Below are 26603 nucleotides of genomic sequence, written 5' to 3'. Positions count from 1 at the left end.
TTCAGTAGGCTTCTGTGGGTTTCAGATCTGGATGTATGTGAATGTGTAGTGCCTTAGACACACAGCACCTTAATACTGCAAGTTATGCCATTGTTCATACTGGCTGGAATAGTCTTATTTAGAAGTAGGTAAGGTGTATGTCACGGGACGGAAACAACAAGGGAAATGGGAGTAATTGTGGTGAAGGTACTAAACAGAGACTTGCACCAACAAAATACAGAGGAAAAGCTCAAAACTGTTTCTGTGTGGCGACAAGATGCCCCCACCTGAGCCTTGCCGAGACAGAGTGGAACAAAACAATGCTGTGAGGAAGCTGCGTTGCAGCGGCCTATGGCAGGATTTAGCACAGAGTACTCAGAAGGGAACTGCTAAAGGTGAGAAGTCAGATAACCAGAGAATGAAAACCCTTCCTCTTCCCTTTCCCTGTCCTCTCTAATATGGACAGATGAATTCCACGTTAATGAAGGGACAGCATGTGCTTTTGATTTGGTGATTGAAACTGAATGCTGTTCTGTGTGCAACAGAGGTTACTGAATGGACAATAAGAGATGGGGTGAAAACAAGCTAAGAAAACACAAACCAAGCCTTTTCTGCAAGTAATTTTTAAGAAATGGATGGGGGCAAGAAAATGAATGTAAATTTAGGATTTTCTCCCTCCTGGGTAGTAACACAAGCCAAAAGGAAGAAGATGAGAAAACATATGTGGAATTTAGAGTGAAAATAATCCAATGAGAAAAAACCCACAAATTTTCTTAGTTGCGCTTAATGGTTTTTAGTCCGTGTTTTCCATTCCAGCATGGATCAGTTAGTCGTCATACATGAACTCCTGTCTGAATCGATCCTTATTTTCCTTAGAACAGGTCTGATGTAGTATTTTTGCTCCCCCCAATACCTGTGCTAACTGACCAAAGAAACTTTGCTAGGGAAAAAACCCCACAACTTAAATGCAACAGCCTGGAAGACTGTTGTTCTTGGCATAGTTTTAATGGTTGGGCAGGCCCTGCATAAAAAAATCTAGTCCTGTCTAGGTTCAAGCCTCTTGACTTTACAGATTGGACAAGATTACTGTTGAATCAGGTGCATCTGAAATAAGAACATTATTTTGTTGGAAAATTGCAGGTCAATGAGAAAGGTCATGCATGTATTATGTATCTACAGCACTCCACCTAGGATGCAGTAGGATTGATCTATGAAATTATGTGTTGCTGATATTTTGTACTGTAAAGACATTTGTAAATAAATGAAGTTATTAATAAACCAGGTAAGCTTTGAATTAATATTTTAGATGTGTTAGTTTGGCTATTGTGCAGTCTTAAGGATTAATTGGAAGTGAAACGAACTGTAACAAAAAAGAAAAAGCCAAACATACAAAATTACAAAATCATTAACATTGTCTGGACAATCTATTTCTTTCTTTGTTTTCACTTCAGTTCCTTTTTCTGATAGGCCAGTACTCCTGGATTGTAGGAGGAAAAGTTAAACTGGAGTAGGAACGGAACATGTAAGCTCCTTCGTGGCTAGCTACTTGCTTTCTCTTAGCTGAACTTAAGGTTAGCATGTAAACAAGCCACCAAGATGCAATGTTGGAATCTTTTGAAGGCAGAAGTCAGTTTATTTGCACAAGGGATTATAAAAACATGCATGTTTTCTATTGTGACGAGCTTCTGAGTCAGGGCTGGAATGTGCAGCGGAAGAGTACTCATCCCTGCTGGCCCACATGGCGCCCTCCTTAACCACAATCTCTTGCTCAGCCTCCTATTAGTGGGCATTTGTCAGTTTTTATAATTTTCCACAGTCTGAAATGCAAACTGTAGTAACAAATAGCATTTTCTAAGCCCCTATGTATGACTAGAATTCTCCAGGGAAGCCTTGTGTGCCTGACTTTTTTGCCCTGCTTCGTAGGTATCACAGAAAACTGACTGAAATACCATACTGCGCACATTGCCTTGCGCCTCTGGATTTCATTTGCCATTTATGCTGAGCAGCTTGCGGTGTGTTGCAAATGGCTATAGCAGGCAGTGCTTTTATTAAGAGCTACTGATCCCGTCTCTCTCTGTGAATATTGATATAATGGACGGTGGTGCCAACTGGAGCTGATTACTTCCCGCTCCTCAGCGCTGCCGCCTCCGTGGAAGCTGAAGCTGCAGACTTCCTTAATTAATCATGCCAGTCTAGAAACTGAAAACAATAAGGGCTAAGTATAGTGGAGCCTTCTGCTATAGTCAGCACGTCTTTCCTTTAAATACACTGCTTGGACGTAAGCTGGCAAAGGCGATCTTTCAGGGAGGACTCTGGGCCTTTTAAATGTACCCTGCAATATTTGTGCAGTACACCTCTCCCAGAGACTGGACTCCTCACCGTGGGAAACGCTTCTGAAATGGAGCCATTCTGCTACCTGCAGTCAGTAAGCAAACAGCGCGCAAAAGCCTTCAGCTCTCTTCCTGTGTTGCGTATAGTTTAGGAACTGCTGCTAGTAAGGTCATATACAAGTGGAAAACCTGAACATTCCTGATTATAGGAAGAGATCAGACAGAACTAGTAGCCTAGCCTAGTAGTAGAATAAAATGTAGTCCTTGAATTACATATTTCCTGAGGAGGTTTCAAAGTGCTCTGTAAAATAGTTAAATCGTGTTTCTCTCATAAATGAGGGGAGTATCAGTGAGTTCAGTGACTTGCTGCGTGATACAGAGAAAATCAGAGATGATGATTCATTCTCATTCTTACATCTACGAATTCTAGGTTTCACTTCTTAAACTGAAAATGCATACATTTGGGTTTTATTCTTCTTCGTATCAAGAAAATGAGATCCATGGGTCCCACCTTTCAAAATCTGTATGTCCCAGAGAATGGATTTTAATTTTGGTCACTTGTTCTCTTCCCACTGTGACTGGACTCCTTAATGGTAAAATAGGCAGTGAAATAAACAATACTGCAGTACTTTTTTCTTTCAGACAATAATACAGGTTTTGCTTAAAATATTTATTTTTATCCAACAATCTAAGAAATGCATTTGTAGCTGAAGATTTATGTCACAACATTTCCAAGAAGCAGTCTGCTGAAACGTCTTTGTTTTTAATGAGTAAGCATAAATACACCCCAATGAAGACTTTCTGTGGTATCACATCAGAGTTCCTTGCATTTAAATTAGTGGGTCAGCAAGAGAGGACAGTGGAACCTTTTATTAGCAGCTGACTTCTCTCGAATCTCATTTTACATTTTTGGTTCCAGCACTATTCAACTGAAAGAAGATACTGTAGGTACAAAAAAAAAAAAAAAAAAAAAGAGGAGGTGAATAACAGAGACAAGGCAGCTGCCAGACATCAGATTCCTCTGCGTCCTTCAAAAATACCTGCATCCTCACTGGTATTACAAAGAACCATAGTGCAGCATGTTTCCTTGTGAAAGAGGTGGTCTTTTGTATTCTCTAGTAAGAGCTTTTCGTGAGCAAAGTCTATGATACAGGGTTCAGTATTTTTTTAAAGCTGTCTTAGATGAAGAGGCTGCCCATCAAGTAAGAAATAAAGGTAAAAATCCACATAAATAATATTTCACGTGCTGAAATCATTATGTTAATGCTGTTCTTTAAGGAAGTGAAGTTTTCTCTGCAGTCACTTTGTGATGTACTAGAAGACCTCAAAAGTGAATTTGATAACATTATTGCTTCTGTCAGGAACTCTTCCTATGCTGGCCAGCCTGAGGCTCATTCTTCATCTTTAGCGATGGTGTTCTTTGAAAAGCTGCAGGATGTCATAATTTCTCCCAACTTTTGGTTTTGAGGGTTAATTAGTGTACACGAGAGGGACATTGTTAGACCTATATATAGAATGTACAGCCTGTTACCACACACATCAACGAGTAAGTCTGAGATGTCGTGGACAACCTCTTGCTTGCTTTCTAGCTCTTTCAGCTCTAGCTGGACATAAGCACAGAAATTTTTGTTGTTGTGATAACACAGGAGAAGGTTGTTTACCATTTTTATATGATGAATTACAGAGCACACACAGACTTACAGGGCTACGCTCCCTATAGAATGCTACACAATGAATATGGCTGATACCTTTTTAATGAGAAAGTAGAACAATAGAAAGGATTTGTTGTTTAAGCTGTGTTTTCTTTGGGATACAGTGTAAATGATCTGCTTGAGGAGAAGATGACAGGCCTAGTTCATCCCCAGTGTAACTCTACTGGACTCAGCTGATTTGCATGAGATTAATTACATACATTCTTTTGGGGAGGAAAAAAAAAAGAAGTTGAGAATTACATAGCTGGGAAGATGTCCAGTTAGTATCTTATATATGAAAATTTTATGCCAGGTTTAGAGGCTCAAGTGCTTTAGTTTAACCTTGGGGAGTTAAGGAGAAATATAGACTAGAATTTAAAGTTATTGTCATGGATTGCAATGATTTTTTTTTTTTTCCACAAACATAAAAACGAAGCCCTTCCCTTCCTTCAATACTCTAGAACTTTTTGCTTAGAATTTTAGGTTGAGTGAGTTGTGTTCTTCCAGATGGGTGTGATTTTTCTGTTTTCTTTTTTTCCTTACTGAGTCAGAGGGGTAGTAAAGCCAACTCAGAAGCTGTTAGAGCCCTTGTTAGGAAGAGTCAAGAAGAGGTATAGATGAGAACTGTGCTGAGATCTTTAATAACTCTGTTATGCAGTATGCTAGAGAGGATTCAGTGACAGAGTTCTGGAACAATTTGAATTAGCATTATTTCAAAAACTTCCACAGGATATTTAAAATGAGTCATTCAAAGTTATTAGAAAATAAGAAAAAGGAGGTGTGCATTACAACCATTAAAATCCGCTTCATCACAAGAGGAAATGTTTGTACATCTTGCAAGTGCTAATAATTCAAACTTAGATAGTAGCCTATAGAGCGAGATTTGCAAGACTTTCTAGCAGTTACATGCAGCATGAATTTGACATTTGCTGAGTACCACATGAATAACCCACTGATTTCAGGGCGAATGCTTTTCCCAGATGGGCGCATGGCATCTTGGCAGGAGATCGATTTCCTGCTCTCCCCGCAGTGAATTGACTATGGCGCAAGCACTTATTTCATCCTGCTGGTGCCACAAGTCTCACTTTCCTGATCACAAGAAACATTCAACTGTTTTATTATTTGTATTACAATATAAAGACAGGCTTCACTGCAGTAAAGGTCCCTTGAATTTCAGGGTAGTGGAGATGTGAAAAATAGAAAGAGATCACATCAGGGAAGAGCAGTAGAGGAATCACGGCAGGAATATGGTAGCGCAGATATGTTAGTTCAGGTAGTGTTTGGAACTTGCACAGTTTTATTTCTGCTTGATAGTCAGCAGAAGATAAAAATTACAGTTGTATTGCAAGGCTTTTTAAATTAGAGACAGCACAATTTAACTGCCTAAATGTGCCATACCTCAAGATAATTAGATGCCATGAATTTCCATAGGGTTTAGGTAACCTTAGGAACTCATGTATGGTTTCAAAAGTGAGATAAGGAGGACTAAATTAACCTAATCTTTTTTTACTTGTTTCCTATCATTTAATAATTAACTTAATCAGGAGGAACAGTTGTACTCCTTTACAAATGTGGTATTGCCTAAGAAAATACATGTACAGAGCACCATCTAGTGCAGGGTGTCACTAACGTAAAAGCCTTTCTGCTCCGATGTCACTTGTCTGTGTTCAGGTAATTTAATATGAACTATCATGTTGCAGGAGGTGCCAGCCCAGGGACTCCTGTGACAATATAATTTTGCAATTACATGGGAGACAATGGATTGAAAATTACTTGGGACCTTTTGCAAGGACAACAAAGCTGGATGCACTGAAACTCAGGTACTCATTTGTGAGAACCACATACTTTAAAGATGAATTTGCTTATCTTCCTGCCCACAGTGTTGGGTGATATATTCTTTACAATAATTCAATCCAATCTGTTTGTCAGCTAGGTTGGACACTGGTTCTTATAACAGATTTAGAGACCCAACTGCCATTTTATGTGCCTTAAGTACACAACTGAGCTCCTCAGAGCCTTTGCTCAACTTCTGCAGAACCTCAGAGCTACCCAGGTTCCTCAAGCCAGGCATTCACAAGTATGCAAACCGGGACTAACGGGCAAGATGAAAGATCTGGCTGTCATTAAGAAGGAAAGAAAAGAACTAAGGAAGGAAGCTTAGATTCTATAGGAGACAGATAAAAGAAACTTACACACAGGTATTTATGAGGAAGGGGGAAAAAAGTGAGCTACAGGGTTGTTTTTTTTTTCCTGCAGAGGCCATATTCTGGTTCTTCTGCAAGCAAACACACACATTAATTTGTCCACAGTGGTGTTTAATCAATGTTTGGGTATCAACATTATGCTTCTGATGCAATCTATTCAGCATTAGGTTAGGATTAAGAGGAACTGTCTTGGTTAACTGAAGATGTGGCAATGACAAGCCAGATTTCATCCTGCACTAAGCAAAGGTTAAGACGGCCCTCAGGTACTTGGAAAAGATGATTTTTAGATGAACACTATGTATGCAATGAAAAACTAATTAAGCATCAAAGACCTACTATCACTGTAAGGTTTTACATTCTCTTTGAACAAGCACTTTAACCAACAGAAAACAATAACTTTTCTCTCTCTGACCATATATTGCATACAGATTTTGGCTGAATGCTTGAAACCTTGCCGATTCCCCAATGCTCAGACCTACTCTGAAAAACCAGCAAGCATATGCTCATATTCATTTCAGAGTACCTCCTGGTTTGGAATAACTCTATTTTTTGCTTTCTAAATTGACCTCTTAATAGACCTTTTAAAAAAACAGGACAGACATAAGTGGATATTTTTGAAGATGTAGATACAGAATATTCGCTGGGTACGTTTTCTGCTATTTCTACCCTTTCACACCTGTCAAAGAGAACCTACTACCGAGGAAAAGAAAAAAGAGGGTATGAAAAGCTGCATTTTCATTCTTTTTGAGCTAATGAGGAATAAACTAAAGGAACTTGAGAGGAATGTTCACGGATCTGGCAAGCTGTGTTTCGGTTCCCCTTTCTGGGTATACCATTTTGCTAACAGTGAGGAGAAGTAGCTTTGACAGAACAAAATATTAGAAAAGGGGTGCAAGAACTGGTGTCAGGAGTAACAGTTTTGCGAATGGTGGGGAGAGGTAGGCTCTAGCTAGGCAGTAGAGCTGAAGAGAAGACTCTCCACTAGAATGCAGTAGGCCAGGTTGTAGTACCTCAGCTCTGTCAACACATACTAGACATTTGAGGCAAAACAAATGTGGTAGAATATAAGGCTCTTTAACTGTTCATTTAATTCACCCAGGTTTGTGGTTTCCCTTCTCTTAATCTCCAAAATGTTTCGCAGATGGAAGAAAACAAAAATAGACAACTGAAAATATAAAGGTGTTCCCCTTGAACAAATACTACAAAAGGAGGCATTTTTGATCATACATTGCTGGTAGTTATCATTGTGTTCTTTATTAAATCATGACTGACAAAACATTTTCCTTCTGATTTCCTTGATTCTTATTCTTCTTCTGTTTGGTTGCATGATTTGTATCAAATGGTATGTATTAATTTTTAGCTATTTGGGAGTTATTATGTTACTCTGCCTAGTGACTGAGCAAATAAACTAGCCTTTGTTCTGTTATCTTGTCAGAATAAAGACTACCTTAAAACATGTGCGTACCTTTTGAGGAAGTAAATTAATATGAACAGGCCAGGCCAGGCCGAGAAAAAAAATCTCTTCCAAGCTGTACTCTTTTCTAGTAGCCATTTAAACTTGCCTTTTGAAAATAAAGGGTTTATTTATTTGAGAACAATCATATGACGATTTTGAATTACACTGCTTTCACATTTTTCATTTGGCCAGAAAGATCTATTACACAAAGAGAGGCCACAGAAAGATGGTGGGAATTAAATACTGTATTTGCATATTGCTAGCAGCATGCTAGATGCTTTTCAGACAGCTAGGATATCAAAGCCCTTGTTCTAAAGAGCATTCAGTCCAAATAAACATAGAAATGTATTGTAAGATGTACAAAGAAAGATCTGGTCCTCCTTCATTTTATGATTTCCAATAGAGAAAGGGAGTCAAGTTTTACAACAGAATGTGACAAAAGCACCCTAACTTAGCTGAAAGACTTCATTAGCGTTCTCATAAGCAAAGAGGATGGATTTATGCTGCAGCAAACAAAAAAATTACTGCAGATTTTATAAGCATGATCTGTACATGTTAAGAGTCTCTTTTGTGTGCTAGAGATCCAACTGTGCTGTACTCAAATCCTCCATGTCTTTTATTTAAATTATGTGGAATATGATCTGTCTTGATACTTTCCAAATGCATGAGCTAATCTTTCCATTTTCCTGTGAAAAACTAAGGATGTTTTTACAATTTCCACATAATGTCATCCATGTTTTTGCAAAAAAAATTAAGTCCTTCTCCTCTTAGACTAGCAAAAGAATTTGAAAATCATGATGGGGAAATACTGCACTTACAAGATCTTTTTAAACTACTCCAAAACATCCATTGCATTATTAATGTCCCATACCTATAGACCTGCTTATAGAGTTACAAAGGAACCCATTTTTAATTCTGTAATAAAATTGGATAAAAATACATAGAAGATGTTCTGTTTTAATGTTGAATGCTGAATATATATCACAGAATCACAGCATGGTAGGGGTTGGAAGGGACCTCTGTGGGTCATCTGGTCCAACCCCCCTGCCGAAGCAGGGTCACCTACAGCAGGCTGCACAGGACCTTGTCCAGGTGGGTTTTGAATATCTCCAGAGAAGGAGACTCCACAACCTCTCTGGGCAACCTATATATCTGTATATAAGTATATACATATATACATACACGCACATACATAGGCTGGTATGCCTCCCTGTCAGATACAGGATTTCATTTGGTTTATCTGATTAAACAAGGTTCCAAATAAGCAGTAGTAGAGCTACCCATTGGTCCTCTCATGCAGGGGTACAGGAATGTGCTAAAGGCTAGAAATCTCTAGCAGAATATCCATTGATAGATCAAGAAAAAGATTAGATTATCTAGAATACCTGCTATTACCACAAAAAGCACAGACTTCAAAACTTCTATACTGCAGATTTTTATCAGCACCATTGTTATATGATAACATTCTTCTTAGCTGCCTGAATCCCATTTTTTCTCTACTTAATTCCCTTTTTTTTTATTTAGGTGTAATCTGATTTATCTTACTGAGAGAGAGTTTTTCATATGAACCTCTCTTTCTTCTCCTCAGTTATTCTACACATCCTCTCTCTCTTATTCCATGCAATTCTTTCAAGGATTTTTGCCAAACTTTTGGGTTTAGAGGATGGAGATGGAAGGAAAAATGGCCATGCAAAGAGTTATCATTCAGCTGACCTGTATAGTTATAAATTGACTGATAGATTGCCAAAAATTAGTTCAATTATGTTAAGCTTGACTGAAATTGGCTGCCAGGTTCAAAAACTGTATTTGGACAGAGGGAGAGAGGCTGGCAGTCAAACCACAAAAGCAAAATTATTTTAGGAAAGCAGGGAAATAAAAGTGCCCAAGTTTGGCTCAGATCAGTGTGTTTTTGAAAATCTTCATTTGCATCTGCTCAGCAGAAATGGATTACATGTCATCAGATAGCTTTCTAGAAGTGTTCCTATCTTCTCCATGGCAGCAAGCACTAATCAGTGACTCTTGTTATTTACTGGCTATTAGAGTCTACTGTGGGGCTAGGCACAAAAGCCAGGGGCAGGCAGAATCTCAGTTACAATTTTTCTTGTATATCTGCAGCTTGAGAAGGGGGAAAGCTCAGGGAGCCAAGACAAGGACATAGGAAAAGGAGAAGATAGGCTTCAAAGCAGAACCACTTTGAAGTGACTGAACAGGGCATTTGAGTGTGGAGAGTTGTGGAGACTTACAGATACATAAAGATTTATAGAGTCAAGCACTAGAACCTCTAAAATCCCAGATTTTGGGTGCACATGAAATATACTTCCCTCTACACATGCATTATGATAGTCTATGTTCAAAGCGCAGCTCATATTAAAATTAGTTGCAGCTTTTGTTATTTAGCCTTTTGGTAAACTCCAAATGTCAATACATTAAAGTCCAGGTTTTGTTACCAAATGTTACAAAAAAAAAAAAAAAAGAAAGGCATAATTACTGACCATCTAAAAATGTTAGATTGAAATGATGTAACCAGCCCCAGAAATGCTTCAGCAACAACAGACAATCCACTTCTGCATGCTGGATTCAGTTGATTCTAGCCTGGCAGCATCCCTTCTCTTCCGACAGTTTCCTGCCTCATTCTTTATACTTCATATGGATACTGTGTACACCACACAGACAACAAATAAATCAGAGGAATTTACAGGCAACTCACTTCTGAAGCCTTGAATCATTCCAAAGAAAGTATGTTCCATCCGCTGAGTAAACCAGCCTTGTATTTAAACAGTTTTTTGGTTGTAATTTGAACAATTCATTTTCATTTTTGAGACAACACAGTGACAATACTGTTTTTTTAAAAGGTGAAAGGATTTGTAGTTACCGCAGAAGACAAATTTTCTCCACGTGGATGGAGATGTCCTTATTCCTAGGTGAATGCCCACCTTTTACTAAAAATCCTGTACACATATCAGCACTAGTATTTGTATCTACAGATTCGCAGGCCAGATTGCCTTCTCATTTACATCTCATGAAACTACTGGTTGCAGAGGAATTGTTCCAGATTTATCTATGCATAGATGAGGAGCATAAATCTGCCCATCTGTTTTAATTTGGATTGATTTGCTGAAAGATTAACTTGATAAATCGTCTTAATAAAATAACTTAAACAGTATTAGGTTCAAAGTCTGCTGGTCTGACCTTCATGACAACGGATTTCAGGGAATACCACCACCCGTGCCAAGTGTACCAAACGATGCCGTTGTCTGTCCCTGCAGCATAGGGGCCTTTGTAGTACAAACCGTTCAGGTTGGCAGAGTGACACCTGGGGGAAAAGCAAAGGAAAACAGAAATCAGGCCTCCTGCTAAGAAGCTGCAAGCTTTTGCAGTTTCTGTGCAAGTCAAAAATTTCGCTGTGCTGGTTAACAGCCCAGGTTGACAGCTGCAAAAATTTGCATTTGTGGACTTCAGTGCACTGAAACAATAACAGTTTAATTAGGGCATAACTGCAAATGCTCTTAGCTGCTTTGAAACAAAAGTTCCTTTTGTTCTTTCCACACGTTTTCTGACATTACTAGCTCTCTGAGTTTTGCCTGCTAATCTATTTCAGTGGAGAATTGTTCCAGAGTTGTTCAGGTCATGTGTGGCAGCAGGGTATAGACCAAGCAAAACGCTTGGAAAGAAATACTGTTCTGCTTTTTGTTGTTCTGGAGTAGCCCCTCTGAAGTTTTGCAGTTACCCCACGTGGTGTTTTGTATTACAAAACGTGAATAGCACCATCAGTTTGCCTATTCAGCTGTGGACTTCTATTTGCAAATAGATGAAATCTGGCAGCTAATTAAACATATGTGTACAATTCACTGGATCATTGGAGCTGGCATTTTATTTGACTACATGAAGTACATTTTTTTTTCATTCTTGAACACACTGAAGCAGAAATTCTGTTACAGTTTATTAAATCCAGTGGTTAAAACAAACAAACAAACAAACAAACAAAACCCCTAGCAAAACCCAAAAGGCTTGAATAGGTACCAGCACAACCTCGATACTCATTTGGTTGCTACAAGAAAGAAGTTCAGATCCTTATGTGACCATGTGGAGAGCAAAACGGTTGTTTCTTCTGCAGCACATTGTAATGAATTGGCGTGGCTTATTTGCCAGTTCAGCATTTTGTTACAAGTGCTGCTAACATCTAGCTGTCGAACACCATGATGGATTTAAAAACCAGACTTCAGAAAATATGCAAACAGAAAGCAGTCCAAATGAAGCTTATGTATATTATTACTGGCAAATCTGAGTGTCTTTGGCTTTGCTTACACTTCATTAACAACAGGCTTTGGGAACTGAAATAAAAACAGTGATAAAAGACTCATAGGAAAATTCTCATATATATTTGCTTATTCATTGCTTAAAATTTCTAAGCTCAGTTTTGGTAATGTGTTGGTTGAAAGCTTATAAACTGCAGATATCAAAAGTGACTGTTTTTGAGAGTGACAAACTTGCATCAGAGCTGACATAATCTTTCTAGCCATACAATTCTGCGTTGAGCACTCTGTCTACTTTCAATCAAAACACAGATTTCATTAGAAGAATCATAACTGCTAAGAGGTATCTAGATCAGCTGAACCCCTTCTTTTACTTCCTTTCATAGAAGCAGGCAAAACGTGATTTTGTCAACAGCAACATGAGCCAGTAAAAACTCTTAATTAGCGCTGGGAGGCACTAATAGCAAAAATACACAGTATTCTGTAACCAGCTGGAGGCTGTCTGAAGTAACCAGACATCCTAAAGAAATAACTGGCATGTGATTATTGGTACGAAATTCTGAAGCAACATTCATTATTCACAAGTCAATAAACACCTTAAACTTAGCCTGTGTTCCTGCTTTCTTTCTGATAGGCTAATTTTTAAAGTAAAACACTGCACTGCAATTGTTTCAAAAGTACAGTCAACTCTCAATTATCCATGGACATTTTATCTGAATTATATATTAACTGTATGACAGACACAGAGAGATGGAGTTGGTTCCCTGAAGAACTGTTTGAATTCTGCCTGGACTTACTGACTCCAGTGCAGCCCCACAGGACATAGTTATGCTGCCTTCAGGACGACTGGTGAGGCAGGAAGCCGGAGTTAGTGAGAGCTGTGGCCCCAGTGTGATGCCTGGCAGATCTGCTGTGATCATCATGCATGGTGTCACTAAAACCGGGAGTGCTGGGGAGAGTATCAGCTCATGTCCAAGTAGAATCCTACTTAGCTCTTCTTCTACCAGTTATGGACCTACTGCCCTTTGCAATACCCTGGATGCAGGAAAGCTTATGGCCTGGGTGTAGTACCAGAGCGAACCCAGCATCCAAGCTGAAAATCTCTTCTAGAGCTTGCTTACAAAAGAATGCAGAGAGCACATTTTTCTGCAGAAGTCCAGGATAACAAGTGCTGAGCTGGAGCACAAGCAGTGGCTTTAAACTACATCTGAGCTACTTCCATGTGTCCTCAGTTGTGTCACAGCCTTTGGTATTCATATTATATGGGTGTTTCTGTATTTCATTAGTCCAGATAACATAGAGCTGGCGATAAAAATTCCTTCATAGCTGGGAGCTCCTATAGAAACCAGCCAAGAGCACTAATTCCTTCTATGTTTGCTAATCTGTGCATGACAAATACGTGTTGCGAGTGCTTGCCTTTCTCTGCCAGCACTGTTCTTTTGGGTAGGATTTAAGATTACTGAAATTTTCTAGTGTTTTGCAGTATTCGGTTTTACATTAGGTTTAACATAAAAAAGTCAGTAGCAAGGCAGTGGAATAATGCTATTAGTAACTCATTTTCATTATCCAGATAGACTGTCACTTTAAAAGCATGAGCTACACAGCCATAATAGGAACTAGCCTGGTAGGAGTCAGCTATCTTTAGTAGTTATGTAGCACCAACAACAAGGTATTAATAACTCTCAAGTTCTGCCGTACAACTACTTTTGCAAAGGCATCATTCTTTTGTCCAGACCAATCCAATATTAAAAAAAAAAAAGTTTTCAAAAGACAAAAAATGTGTGCAGTTGACTAAAAGTGATTGGTGATTCACTCTTCACAAACTCCATGGCACAGTGTCGGAGTTTTATGCTACCTGAGGTCTAGATATTCCTCTAAATCCACAAAAGTTCCGATTTCATGGGAAAAGGATCTCCAACACAGTTGCTTTTCCCTTTTATATCTTAGTCTTTGTGAGAACTGCAAAAAAACTTTGTCTACACGTGATTTCTTTCCATATGTCTCAAACATACTGCTGACCCACTATCCATGCAAATATATAAAAATGTATTAAAATAAGTGATTCATTGTAAAACATTGAGTTAATAGCTACATCATATCAGCTAAGGTGGTCAGAGACTACTTACGGAAACAGAATTTGGAAAATGAGGGGTTAAACAGAAACAAAGGATGACACAATACAGCGAAACAATGGAGTTGATCCAGCCTGGCAGTTCTTGCCAAGTGAACTGAGATCACAGTGAGAGAGTAGGATGCTTTCCTGAGTTGTATTTTAACCTCTCTATTACACAGCTAGATTGCATAGTTTCTCTTCATGGCTATATTTATCTAATTAATTAAGGGAAAGAACATAGCTGCCTATATAGACAGTGCTAAGGCTACCAGTTCTATCCATTCTTTTTGAATTGTTATTTTGTATGTATGTAGGATTTTAAAATTCTCTTACTGAACCCTATTTAAAAATATCTTCCTCTCAGGCCAGCCATGCTCACTGACAGAAACTGAGTGGACACATTCCCATCTTGATGTAGAATAAAGGATAAGAGTGAGATGCTGTGAACCGAGGTGGGAAAATGAGGTTTAATAACACAGCACTAGCTTAACTTGTCAGATATTCTGCTGTACTGCCACATCTGGTCTAGCGCACTACAGGAGAAATGCAAGAATGGAGTACAACAGGGATGCGTCTGCAAAATGTACTTGGCCTACTTGTGTAAAAACTGGTTACCTTACAGGGGCAGAATTATCTTCTCCTTACTGTCTGATAATGAAGACAACCAAAGCCTGTGGCAAATACCATTATCACAGACCAGCCTGAGCTGTGTGGTAGGTGCTGTCCCTTCTTAGGCGAGTCTTAGTCTTACCAGCACTGAGATCTCTGGTAGGGGTGAAGGGCAGATTGCAAAAATAATAAACAATGCCAATCAAATCTTCTCCCATATGTTATGATTGCATGAATATGCATGAAGCAGAATAGTTGACAATACTGATATAAAATCAAAATACCTGTTAAACCACCAGCCAGCCTTTTCCTCTTCAGCACAGTTCCCTTCATAGTTGTCATTATCCCTGTCTCTAGTACTGAATTTCATTCCTCGATGATCAGCCCACCATTTTACTTCAGGATGAAATCCGCCAGTAAGGGAATCACCAGCTGTACCAGAGTATTCACCACAGCTCATCTCGTAAGAATGCTAACGAAAAATGTGAAGAAAGGAAAAAAAAGAACACATTCCAGTATGTCTTTAACCTTTAGGATGTCAGAGAGTGAAACCACAGAGGAAACTAATCTGTTCCATTTGCTACTACTTTTATACTCAAAAGCGTCACAGCACTTAAACACTGTGTACTAGATAAGGAAGGGGTGTAAAGATGCTTACCAGGAATAAAATTTGTCAATAACCTTATGTATGAATGACATAACAAAAACAATATTAGAGTTAGTTTGCGGTACATATTAACAAATCAGAACATCATGTACCATTATTGTTGGTAATATTAACAAAAATAGAAAAACTGCTTTTATCCGTGGCTGCTAAACCAAATGATGCATACATCTTACAGAAAGTGTGAAACTGATGTATCAGTGTAAATCACTGCTATTACATGTTTGAAAATTCCAAGCATTTGTAAGAAAGAAAATATGATAACAAGGTTCTACACAAACCTTAGGGAAAATTAGGGAACATACATGTTTATTGCCTGTCTACAGAATCCACATTATCTTTAAAACCTCTAGTCATTATTTAATATTTTATTACCTCTTTACTTGCAACTCTGAATCCTGCATATTGTGCAAAACGTCGTTCTCCTTCAAAATCAGTTAGGTCAATTCTTAAAGTATAGTTTCCTTAAGAAATAACAACACAAATTATTTTGGTTAAACTAGCCTATCACACTACTTTTCAGAACACAGTATTACAATAGAAGATTAAAATACTATGTTTTCAGCATTAATCTTATCTCTATCATCACAGCATATTTTATGGAGTTTTATCTTCTTTCTTTGTGCCTATTAAAGCATATCTTGCTAATCTTTGTCTTTATTCACCTGACGCAGCTTAGAAAATCCTAGAATTATTCCAATACAGATTTTCAAGTGTAGACAAAAAAAAAAAATCTAAAAAAAAATGGCGTTATGTGCTTTATATTTTAGTAAGGTATTTGAAGTGATAATGAAAGGATAGTGAGAATCAATCAATACATTTACACGTAAGAAAATTAGCTTTAAGAGTTCAACTAGGACCAGATCCTGCTGGCATTGATTTCCGTATGAATTAGCTACCTAAGTCAATGGGTAAGTTTGGTATATGCAACATTCTACAGGAAAGCAGAAGTTATCTTAGATTGAGTGACTACTAGAAAGATGGAAATAGCTTTCTAAGACTAGCCTAATCAACAGGAGAGGCCTAAATTTAACTTCATGTAATAGCCTGTGCAGCCATGTAAAGCCCCAGCTGAATGAATTGGTACGCCATACTATCTGACTCTGGACTGTCAGTGATGCTGCTGTGAAATGGGTAGAGACGATTACTTTGAGGTATACTCCTATCTGCTGTTCCCTGTTTTGCAAGGGCTCCCTGCATGCCACTGGCCCCGTGACAGTTTTGAAGCTTTTGTTAGAAAATATTTCAAATGTGCTTTGTTTGAAAATATTTTCAAATGTGCTTTGTTCTGAAACTTGGAGAAGTCCATGCAGACTAACAACAGAACTCAGGATTTATGCGAACAAAAAGGGTAACAAAAATGGCCTGGAAAGAGCAAAGAAACAAATACAATAGAAGACTATTTTTACAACATAAATCTTACCTTGATTAGTCAAATAATGAAGATTTTTATTTCCAAGCCAATATTCACCATTTGTCAAAACAAAATTTCCAAAGCCTTCTTCATAGTCAGTCCAGCCTCTAAAAGGAGTATAAATTACTAATTTATCAAAAAAGCAAGTTTGCTAGGATGTTTATTTTATTTACATTGTTGATCTTCACAGAATTATTTCTATTTCTCACATGTGAAAGGCTGAATGCCACATCACACTGGTCACTGAATCCCAGTCCAAAGAGTAGTGCTAAATGGTACATTCAAAGTGGTTGAAGATTAACAGGTTTTAAGACCAGAAGAAAATACTCAGTCTAATCTCTGGTATAGACCAACTTACCCAAAGTGAAAACATTTTTCCTGGTTAAATCCAGCTGATCTAAGTGAATGCTTAGGTGTATCACAAGCATCGTTTCTTTATTTTCTGTGATTTGATTAAGCTGTGAAACTCCTGCAGCTGGATATATAATTTTGTAAATTGAGGTATTAGCTAGCTGTTTCCAGCTTTGACGTATTGACTGATTCTAACAATTTTTGAACTCATACTAGTGCATAGTTTCAAGAATGAATGTGTATACTGCATGCATTGAATCTTTTCCCTGTCTGCAGTGGCTTTGAAGCACTTTCTCAGTGCTTTTGGTTCCATGATATGTTCTAACAGGGACAAAAATATGATCTGTTTCCTTGACGAGAAGCAACCATACTTCAATCAGTGAAGAATGGGTGAAAGTATTAGGCTGTGGACAGGCAGTCATAAGAGAAAGCAGCCTCCGTGACTTCGGTAGCTGGTAGTCTCTGGCAAGGAAGAATGGGTGGTGTGTGGTAGTAACAATTGCATACTGCTACAGATTGCTTCTGTAGCTTGTCTGACCATATTTAATAAAATAAGAATAGCAAAGTTTTCTTGGCTGGATTGCAGTTTTTTGGCCTCTCTGGAGATTGCTTCTCTATTTTGTAACGGCGTGGTAAAGTTAGTTACAGCAATTCTAAACACAGGTAAGACATAAATCCACAGAAGGATGCAGATATGTGAAAAGCAAATTCGACAAAGTGGAGGTTCTAAAAACCTTCTTGTTGCTTCTCATATCTGCAAATATTTGTGGGTTTTTACATTCAAGTCTCACAGCACCAAAAATTTCACTTCTGGACATTGCTCCACAATGCTTGAGTCTTGGCAAAGGCAGACAGGTTCGGTTTCCACAAACCAAGTTCTTACCCATCTTATCTTTCCTGGGGCAATTTTACCATGAGCTACAAATTACTGTGGGGTGGGTTTCTCTCATACTTGTTTGCTGATTGTATTTTGGTTCAGGCAGATTGCTTACATTTTTACTTTTGTAGATTTTTACTATTTGCAAAAGACAAGGTAGTTCTTTACTTGTCATTAAAAGTTCTTACTCCAACAATTGTTAATGCATTTGACATTGAAGTGTCCTCACGTAAAATGCACAAGCTGTCAGAAAAGGACTATAAGAGATGTCTCCAAGAAGAGAGACAGCACCAGAAGTGGTATCTGGGCTGAAGGCTGTCCCACAGAATAACCGTTCCTTCCTTTTATCTGAGATAACACCTTGTTCATACAATTCTAAAGTTAAGATTTAACTTAGCTCCATCTGGTGTAATGTTTCTCTGCTTTGTTTCTAATTTTAATGACTAAGTCTAGTACCCACCTATCAAAATTCTGGCTGCCATCAGAACGTCTCTGAAAAACAGTCCAACCACCCCCTTCCGACATGTCACAGAAGGCAAGGAATTCAGCAGGACTCTGGATAGGTTTCATCTTGTAAAATCCACTTTGTTTATGGCCGTCATTGTAGATTTCTGCACAATCTGTTCACAAAATATTCATTAGACAGTTTCTATAGTTCCGTACTTACTGGCAGAATCAGAAATCAAGTTATTAACAGAAATCTAGTCACATCATATGAGAGTCACATATGAACCAGGCTAATACAAAGGAAATACCTCTGCAAACACATCTTTGTGGCTTTTGCACATCTACTTGTATTTTTGTTGCTTTAAAACTTTATTGAGCTGTAATTATTTTGACATATGTTTAAAAGAATCTTCATTCCACTGTAAAATACTATCATGTTTTGTTTTCATTTGACTAACAAAATAATTCCTCTGGTTTAAGTGGTGTCAATTTTAATTTATATTGGTATAATCCACATTAGAATCCTGTTACAATTATGTAACTTCTTTACACATAAACACACAGTAACCTTTAAAAACAAAAGTGTACTTCTACTTCCAGACAGTCCACAGGAGAACTGCCAAAACCAAGCGTATGGAATCAACGGTGTTAGAAAATGGAAACAATTGCTTGGCCTGATAGTCTTGTCCCTTGTACCAAACAGGTGCAAAAATACATAGAAGATTATCCTCAAAAAGTGCAATGTATGTGTAAAATGATATCACTTCGCCTTGATACCATTTACAGTCTGGTCTTCATCAGTGTTAATGACTAATCAGCATTTACAGCAATGACAAAATTCAGAGCTCATTAAAATATAACAGCAGTGTAATTGTATAATCTTATCTTTTTTTCCTCTAGGAGTTCAGAAATGAAAGGAGTTCTTTGTTTATATGTAACCTACCATCAAGCAGTCATACAGGAAAGACGTATAATTTTCAACATTTCTGTTTCTCCTGGCAAAGGTAGGGCTGATTAACTGTAAGATTTTCCCTGAAACATTAATGAACATGTTGGCTGAACTTCCAGGCCAGTTTGGAACTCTCTGAACTAGTACATTTCTTCTCAGTGAAAGTGTCAGTGAAGAACAGACACAGAAAATAAACACTTTATACTGAAAATAAATAGCTATGCCAGGATTTGAATAAAATCTAACAGAAAACATGATTTAAATAACAGCTAAACTGTTTTTCTAGAGAATGTTTGATTGGTTTACAGAAAATAGCTTTTTTTGTCCATTATTTTCTTAGCAGATTAGCAAAACACTTAAGCGTATTTTAATTTTTAGCAGGTGTATACAGTGTGGAATTTCTCCCTCACTATCTAAGTCCAAATTATCCAGCTCTGTTGATATTAAAATGCTACAGCAGTTTGAATGAAATAATGCAGTCTCAGTAGGGAAAAGCGTTTTCCAAGCTATAAGGAAAGAGAAAAAATAATGAGAAAAAAAAAATATCATCAGAAACTACAACAACTTAGATATGTTATTTAGAATTGCATTTTGAGAAAATAAACTGAGGCATATGCTAAGAAAGGACAAATACCTTTCAGCTAAATGTGGCTTTAATAATCTTTTCCAGCAACAAATGTCAGCATAATAATAAAAAAATGTATTCCAGGATGCTGAATACATAAATAAATTTACAGCTAAAATTTAAAGTCAGACTTGCAAATACTTTTAATTTCATTTTAATGGTGCTTTATTGTATTTGATGCCTTGTTATATGTTGTGATTTCTTCCAGCAGCATAAACAATACAAGTAGATTCAAACAATGTTATTAAAAATTACAGAAGTTTAGACTCTGTAGCGCTGGACAACTAACACCATCCAAGAATCAGACCCCCACATTGTATTTTCAATCCAATTATTGGTTTGGATGGTATTTTATTGTTTAAGAGATTGGGCCTCACTCCAGCTACTACGGGCTAACACACTTATCCTTCTTCCACTGCAGAGGGACCGGATCACCACCAGAATGCTGGTGAGATTACAAAAACAACTTAAAAACAGTATTTTAGAAGCTGTGATGTCCTGAGCTGAACCTAAGTCAGTCAAAATGGTGCAACACAGAATACTACTAAAGTGAGATGCAGATATCACTATGCCAGGCTTATGTGTGTAAATATGGATGTCCCAGGGACTTCACAGATTGGAACAGAGTTGGTGTGTTCTTGTAACCCATGCGACCCCGTGAATCTGTGAATATGAACTGACCCTGTGGGTTAGCACTTTTTGAGATTAGTGTAAAAGAAGGGTGTTTAGAAATCTGTAACTGTTTATTAACATTTTGTAGATGTCTACTATTGGCTTTTATCTGTTGTGTTGCTGATATTTATTCTGAATTTATTGTTCACTGATTGTTTTTTAATTATGTGCTATTAATAAATCAATAAACTGCTTCAATCCTGATTTGATTTATACCGTGTGACACTAAAAATTTTTCCCTGTGGCAGCAGGCCTAGGTAAAAGCTGAACGCTGTGTTTTAAACAAACCATTTTCTATGAGCTTTTAAAACAATAAGTCAATGGGCCCAATTGTGCTAAAGCTTCTGGGTATCATTACCATGAACGGAAACGAAAAGAATGGCTTCATTTCTAACCTGAATACTGTCTTTTTCCTCCCAAGTCAATGACACTGTTTTCATCTCCTCTGTCACTGTACTGAATCTCTTTCTTCTCTAAAAGCTGTATAATTTTTAACTGCTGCTGTTTCACACGATGCTCCAGAAGCCTCACCTGGCCCTGAAGTCGTATCTGCTCTTGAAAACAGTTCTGTAAATCCTAGAAAGAAAAACATATCTTATTGTAAAATCAACAAATTTTTGTCACATTTAACACATGACCCAAAAAAACAACCAACCAAACCATAAATAAAATTGAACTTGAATAAAACACTTTGGTCACAATTTCCTACAGACACTATGTTGACTTCCACTTCAATTGCTGCCTCGATTTAAAATTATTTTGTATATTGCAGAGTGTCCAAACATATACCTGCTCTGCAAAGAGACCTTCTCTTTAGTGGCTATAGTACCAGCTCTCACTGCAAACATGCAGAGGGGACTGTAAGGAAAAATACTATGGTACAGACTCTGTCATAAAGATTGCTTATTCTCTATCACCTGCCATGTACAGAGATTTACTACCCAGTGAAGCCTGCTACTAACATTGTGAAGGTTCTAAAATTCCAGAGTTTTAAAGAAACACAGTCCACACTGATATGTTTTCAACTTCACTGTGCATTTTTCAAATGCTTTTAGATTACACACTTCTTATGATAAGAATCTTAACATTGCCAACATAAATATTGTAAGGTTCCAGCTCATTTTTGGCATGCTAAAATAAATAGTCCCTAAGAAGCTGTGAATATGCATGAAAAATAAAAGCTAAAAACTTAAAAGTCAATATTGTGCTGTGACTTGTACACCTAATTTTGCCATGCAGACTGGGCAAGAAATGTGGCGATTCTGACATGGTGATACCTAGCACTCATTTCACCCTGGTGCAAATATGGATACATGACAAGAGAGCTGGAATAACTGTTCCACATTCTGACATACTGAATGTACGCAGAGAAATAAATAGTTGTTTTTAGATTAATGACTATGGTAAAATAGCCAAAGTGAACAGAACACAATCTAGGGAGCTAAAATTAAAACAGCCTGCACAGTTTCAAATAGAAATTAAACAAATTTGATTTCAACATGGGGAAAAAAGCCTTTGGGGTTTTATGATACATTTTACAAATGTGACATGAGCTTTTGCATCAGTAACATTGTGTCTGCAATCCTATATGATCAAACAGAGTTTAGTAGCTATGGTGCTTGCACGAGAACACAACTAGCACTGCAAAAGCAAAATCAGAGGGCAACCTTTTGGAAATCCGATACGCAAGATCAAATATGCAGTAGTTCTAAATTGGTGCAACCTTATTCATAGGGCAACATTATTTACATGAGCTAAGGATGTAGACCTGTAACATTTGCCATCCATATGGAAGAGCTGATATCTTAGAACATTGCCCTATCACACTGAACCATAGAGATCTGAAGCAGCAGGCATGCTGATGGGCACCTCCAGTGGCATCCTCATACTTTCATTTCTATCAGGCTCAAGCTTCACCTATTTTCCATGAATGCTCCCATCAAAATGTTTCTTGTTGCTTTCTTGCTGCAGTGATTTTTTTTTTTCTCCTTCTATCCGAAAAGCTGATACCATCCCGTAAGTTTCAGTGCAGCACAAACACTGTTCTGGATAGACTGACTTCCTCACAGTACCGTTCACCACAAGTCCAAGAGTAAACTTTTTGTGAATTAAGCTAACAGTTGTAATTAGAATCAGAATTTTATGACTCTACTACGTGAAGACTTTTTTCATAATTAATTTGTTGTACTAGTTAAAAAGCAGAGGAACTTCTGCTGCTGCCAAAGAACATCCATATAAACCATGTCATAACTATGACCTGTTATTTCTGATAGAAATAAATGTTGCAGGCCCCTTTACTTTTTCACTAGAGAAGATAGAAATAAATGTTGCAGGCCCCTTTACTTTTTCACTAGAGAGGATGCAATTCAACATTTTTCTTTGTATTTTCATTTTTCATTTTATTTTCAACAGACAAATGAACTAGAGACATTTCAAGAGTATTTGAAGATAAAAGAATCTATGTCCATGAGTTCAATAAAATGGTTCCCAGCCATCACGTTCCATTTGCCTGCAATATTTAGTCACACTGAAAAAATTGATGATCAGACTTTGCAGAACAATCCTGAATATAGGCCTCCGCTTTAAGTATTTCTGAAGTGTACCAGATGCTTGCTTTAATTCATACTTAACTGCAATCTAAGATACATGGTGGAATAAAAAGATGGGGAATACACATGTGGCAGGACTAGGCAGTTTGCCAGTGACCTGTTCGAGAGCAAAAGGCTCAACTGCCTCTCTGGGTTTGGGCTGCCGATGCCAGGCTGCTTTGGCAGCAGGAGTGTCTGCAGACTCCCACCATCTGCTTGCTACTAGGTCCTGGGGATCCCTGACCACAAGGAGGAGCTGTGAAGCAAGAGGCATGTTTACCAAACACTAACATTTTTAGAAGAATAAACAAAGCAGCTAATGACCTCATATCCCTAGAGTCCTATCTTATTTAAGAATACTCCCTTGAAAATCTTTTTCAGTTGTTGCTAACTATACGAGATCCCTAGCATACCATCCTTTGCTTCTAGCAGGAAAAAAATAGGAGAAAATACTTAAAATATATGCACATAGAGACCTGCTACAGTGGCTTAGAGGGATGTTATTTGGCCATCAGCACTGGTTCATGTGTGACACGTTGCATGTTACAAAGACAGGATGCACCAATATGCAGTCTTTCCAGGGTGGTTGTCTGCAACTTCACATAAACCCTTCACAAAAGCTGAGCTGAATTGGGAAATTCAGAAGAGGCTTCCTCCACAGGTCTGCAAATTCTCAGGCTAGTCCCAAGTATATACAGAAAACTACACAGAACCAGAGTGCTGTATTAGGTGTGTTGAGAAAGAGTGAATAAATACTTAAAAAAAAGCTCCCGGGCTCACCCTAATTGAGCTAATGCTAACTACAGAAGTAAAACTTCCAAATGCTAACTATAGAAGTAAAACTTCAAAAAAACCCCATGTTAACAGTGAGACCAAATATTAATCCCAATCATATCAAGTGAAGAGTGATAAAGGAGCCACCATGCCACGCTTACTGGTTTTACTGCAGTGTTTGTTTATTGAGAAGGTCAGCCTGTATCACTCTGAACTGAGTACTCGCAACCTTGGAGAACGTGGTAAAACACAACAGGAAAGACCTGGGTGATCCTGGCAACAGTGGCCGCAGCCGCCAGGCCCTTGCAGTTTCACCGGCAAGACTTCAGGCCGGTAGTCTCTTTAGCACACGGCAAGGGCTGAGCCACAAAGAGCTACTTTAAGTTCTGGAGAAAGCACGAGTCTGTGCATTTAAGGAGAGGCAGCTACAGGCAGCTAAGTGTGTTTCAGGTGTAGTGAAAATTCACCTATTCATACCCCGAAAAGCCATTCTCCTACTGTAATTAAATCATACAGAAGAAGTACAGAGCTTCTCAAAAAATATTATCATACCTCAGAAAAACTTGGTATCTACATTCAGTAGTACGATACTACTTCATATACCACCATAAAAGGTCCTTTCCTTTGAATAAAATTAAGCACAAGTCTGCAACAGGCTATGTCTCTAAACACGATTTTTAACTTTGCATTTTAAATGGATCTTTCCTTTTTGTTTACTTAAAAAATTGTGAATTAATTCATGAAAATGTAAAAATAACACTAACCTGATTCTCATCTGCTTTACAGACAACACATTCCTTATGGAGTGAACAGTAATATATCTACAATCCACATAGCAATTTTCTGATGAAAAGGATTTAAGCTCGCAGTGCTGGTAAATAGTAAGTGGCAATCACGAAATCACCAGCCATACTGAATAACTACTCCATCAGAAAGAAACGACTGAGCAGAAACAGAGTTTTCAAAGTAACTTACATATGAAAAGTACTGGTATCTGATATTTTTCTTTCTCTCCCTGACTCTAGCCTCCTCACTGATGCCTCTTTCTGTCAACTCCAGACAAATCCCATTACACTTTGCTGCTGGACAGCAAAACCACACTTCTCATATTTGGCATTCCACACCTGATTTTCCCATGGGACAACCAGAAGTTAGCTGGGTAACTTCAGGGTGGATCAATATGGTTTTTAGGTCTGTAGATTACCAGATTGTTCTTTTAATGTACTACTACACTTTTTCACAGGATAACTCTTAAAATCATTGGAGTTAAACCAGTGCACACCTAGAGTAACACAGAAGCAAAATGTAACTGAGGGTTATAAGAATCAGCAACTATAACATATTGATTTTCCTTTTGCTAGATATTGATCAAAATTAAACTATTACAATGTCGAAATACTCAAAAAAATGTGAAGATGATTGTTATGTCTCCAGTGGACAGTAGTGCCCACTGACTGAAACCAGACTGAACATAACCTGTTCTGTCTGCTTCAGTGAAGCAACAGTTTGCACTACACATTGAGAAGCAATTATCTAACAACTGCCGACAGCTCTGCTCTTGGACATGTGGTCCCATATTTAACCAGCTGCTGCAATTAATGTGCATTCGCAATCTTTATTTCACTATTGTGTGAATTATTTGGCAGCTAGTAACCTTTCATTAAAATTGATGCTATAAATTAGACTCAGGATACTTTATGAAAACTATAAACACAAAATTTTTACTTGAGGTGTTATTTCCTGTATTTTTAGAATTTAAATGAACTCCAAAATATCTCTATTGAGATCAGTGTTTTAATGAGATTAAAATGTGAATACTTAGAGATAAATTTCAGAATGTTCTCAGTTTTTTGTCACAGGATCAGCTAAAGCCCATAATATTCCAAATGAAAAATCAAAAGAAAGCAAATGCATTTCATTAGAATGCCTTTTTCTCAGTAGGCTTCTGTAAAAATCTGTAACATTTTTCTCCACTGAGCAGAAGTGATTACAGTGGCAGGTGCTTCGTATTCTGCCCCATTAGAGCTACTTATCTGAACAAAAGGCTTCCGTAAGATAGCGTAAGACACAAACAATGATGCTCACCTAGTTGTAAATTCAGCAACCACTTCCACCTAGGCAATTATGAATCAACAATTCAGTCTCCCAGGTCCCTGCTAGTTAGGCCCTGAATATCAAACTAGGAAGGACAGCCAAGACAGGCAGTACAGGACTGGTGAGGTTAGAAGTATTTTAAGCAGTGGAGTAAGTGTGTGTGTGTATTAAGGGGTCTTGTTGGAGAGGCAGAATACATAGCAGAAGGGTTTGGGAGCTTGAAGTGAAGAAGCTTTGATCGTTGTTTCTGAGTGTGAAATATAATCACAGTAACATGCGAACAAGTAAGAATATGCAGCTGTGGATCTTACTTGGGAAAAAGTTGTATGACAAGTGGACAAGGTAGAATAGGGTAGAAACACTCTTCATCCTGAGCGTCAGTGACCAGAAATACTACTGCTGCGGCCACCGCTTTAGGAGTTCCTGGGTTTTGCCTTCCTGTAAGTAAGTATGCTGCTCAAAACTAAAGGTGTTCTTCTGAGTTAGCATTACCCCTGAATGGTAATATAACAG

The 26603-nt window shown here is 37.9% G+C and overlaps 1 protein-coding gene across 4 annotated transcripts in view; it reads right to left on the bottom strand.

The window, feature by feature from the left end:
- Positions 1-2966: 2966 nt before the first annotated feature.
- The window catches only part of FGL1 (fibrinogen like 1), a 40692-nt gene continuing 17055 nt past the window's right edge, over positions 2967-26603 (bottom strand). For 3 of the 4 annotated variants that reach the window (XM_075421906.1, XM_075421905.1, XM_075421904.1), the window contains exons 3-8: positions 21030-21210; positions 18402-18561; positions 16723-16820; positions 15675-15763; positions 14920-15107; positions 7084-10973 (exon numbers count right to left, since the gene is read on the bottom strand). In XM_075421906.1, coding sequence (XP_075278021.1) covers positions 10814-10973; positions 14920-15107; positions 15675-15763; positions 16723-16820; positions 18402-18561; positions 21030-21210 — 876 coding nt within the window. In that variant the 3' untranslated portion in view covers positions 7084-10813. Of the gene's footprint in view, positions 3252-7083; positions 10974-14919; positions 15108-15674; positions 15764-16722; positions 16821-18401; positions 18562-21029; positions 21211-26603 lie in introns of those variants that run through there. The other variant, XM_075421907.1, reaches the window with a different exon arrangement.

This window comes from Opisthocomus hoazin, chromosome 5 (assembly GCF_030867145.1).
Source record: "Opisthocomus hoazin isolate bOpiHoa1 chromosome 5, bOpiHoa1.hap1, whole genome shotgun sequence".
NCBI lineage: Eukaryota > Metazoa > Chordata > Aves > Opisthocomiformes > Opisthocomidae > Opisthocomus > Opisthocomus hoazin.
The sequence above is the reverse complement of the archived record's forward strand: the minus strand, read 5'-3'. Positions and strand labels throughout refer to the sequence as shown.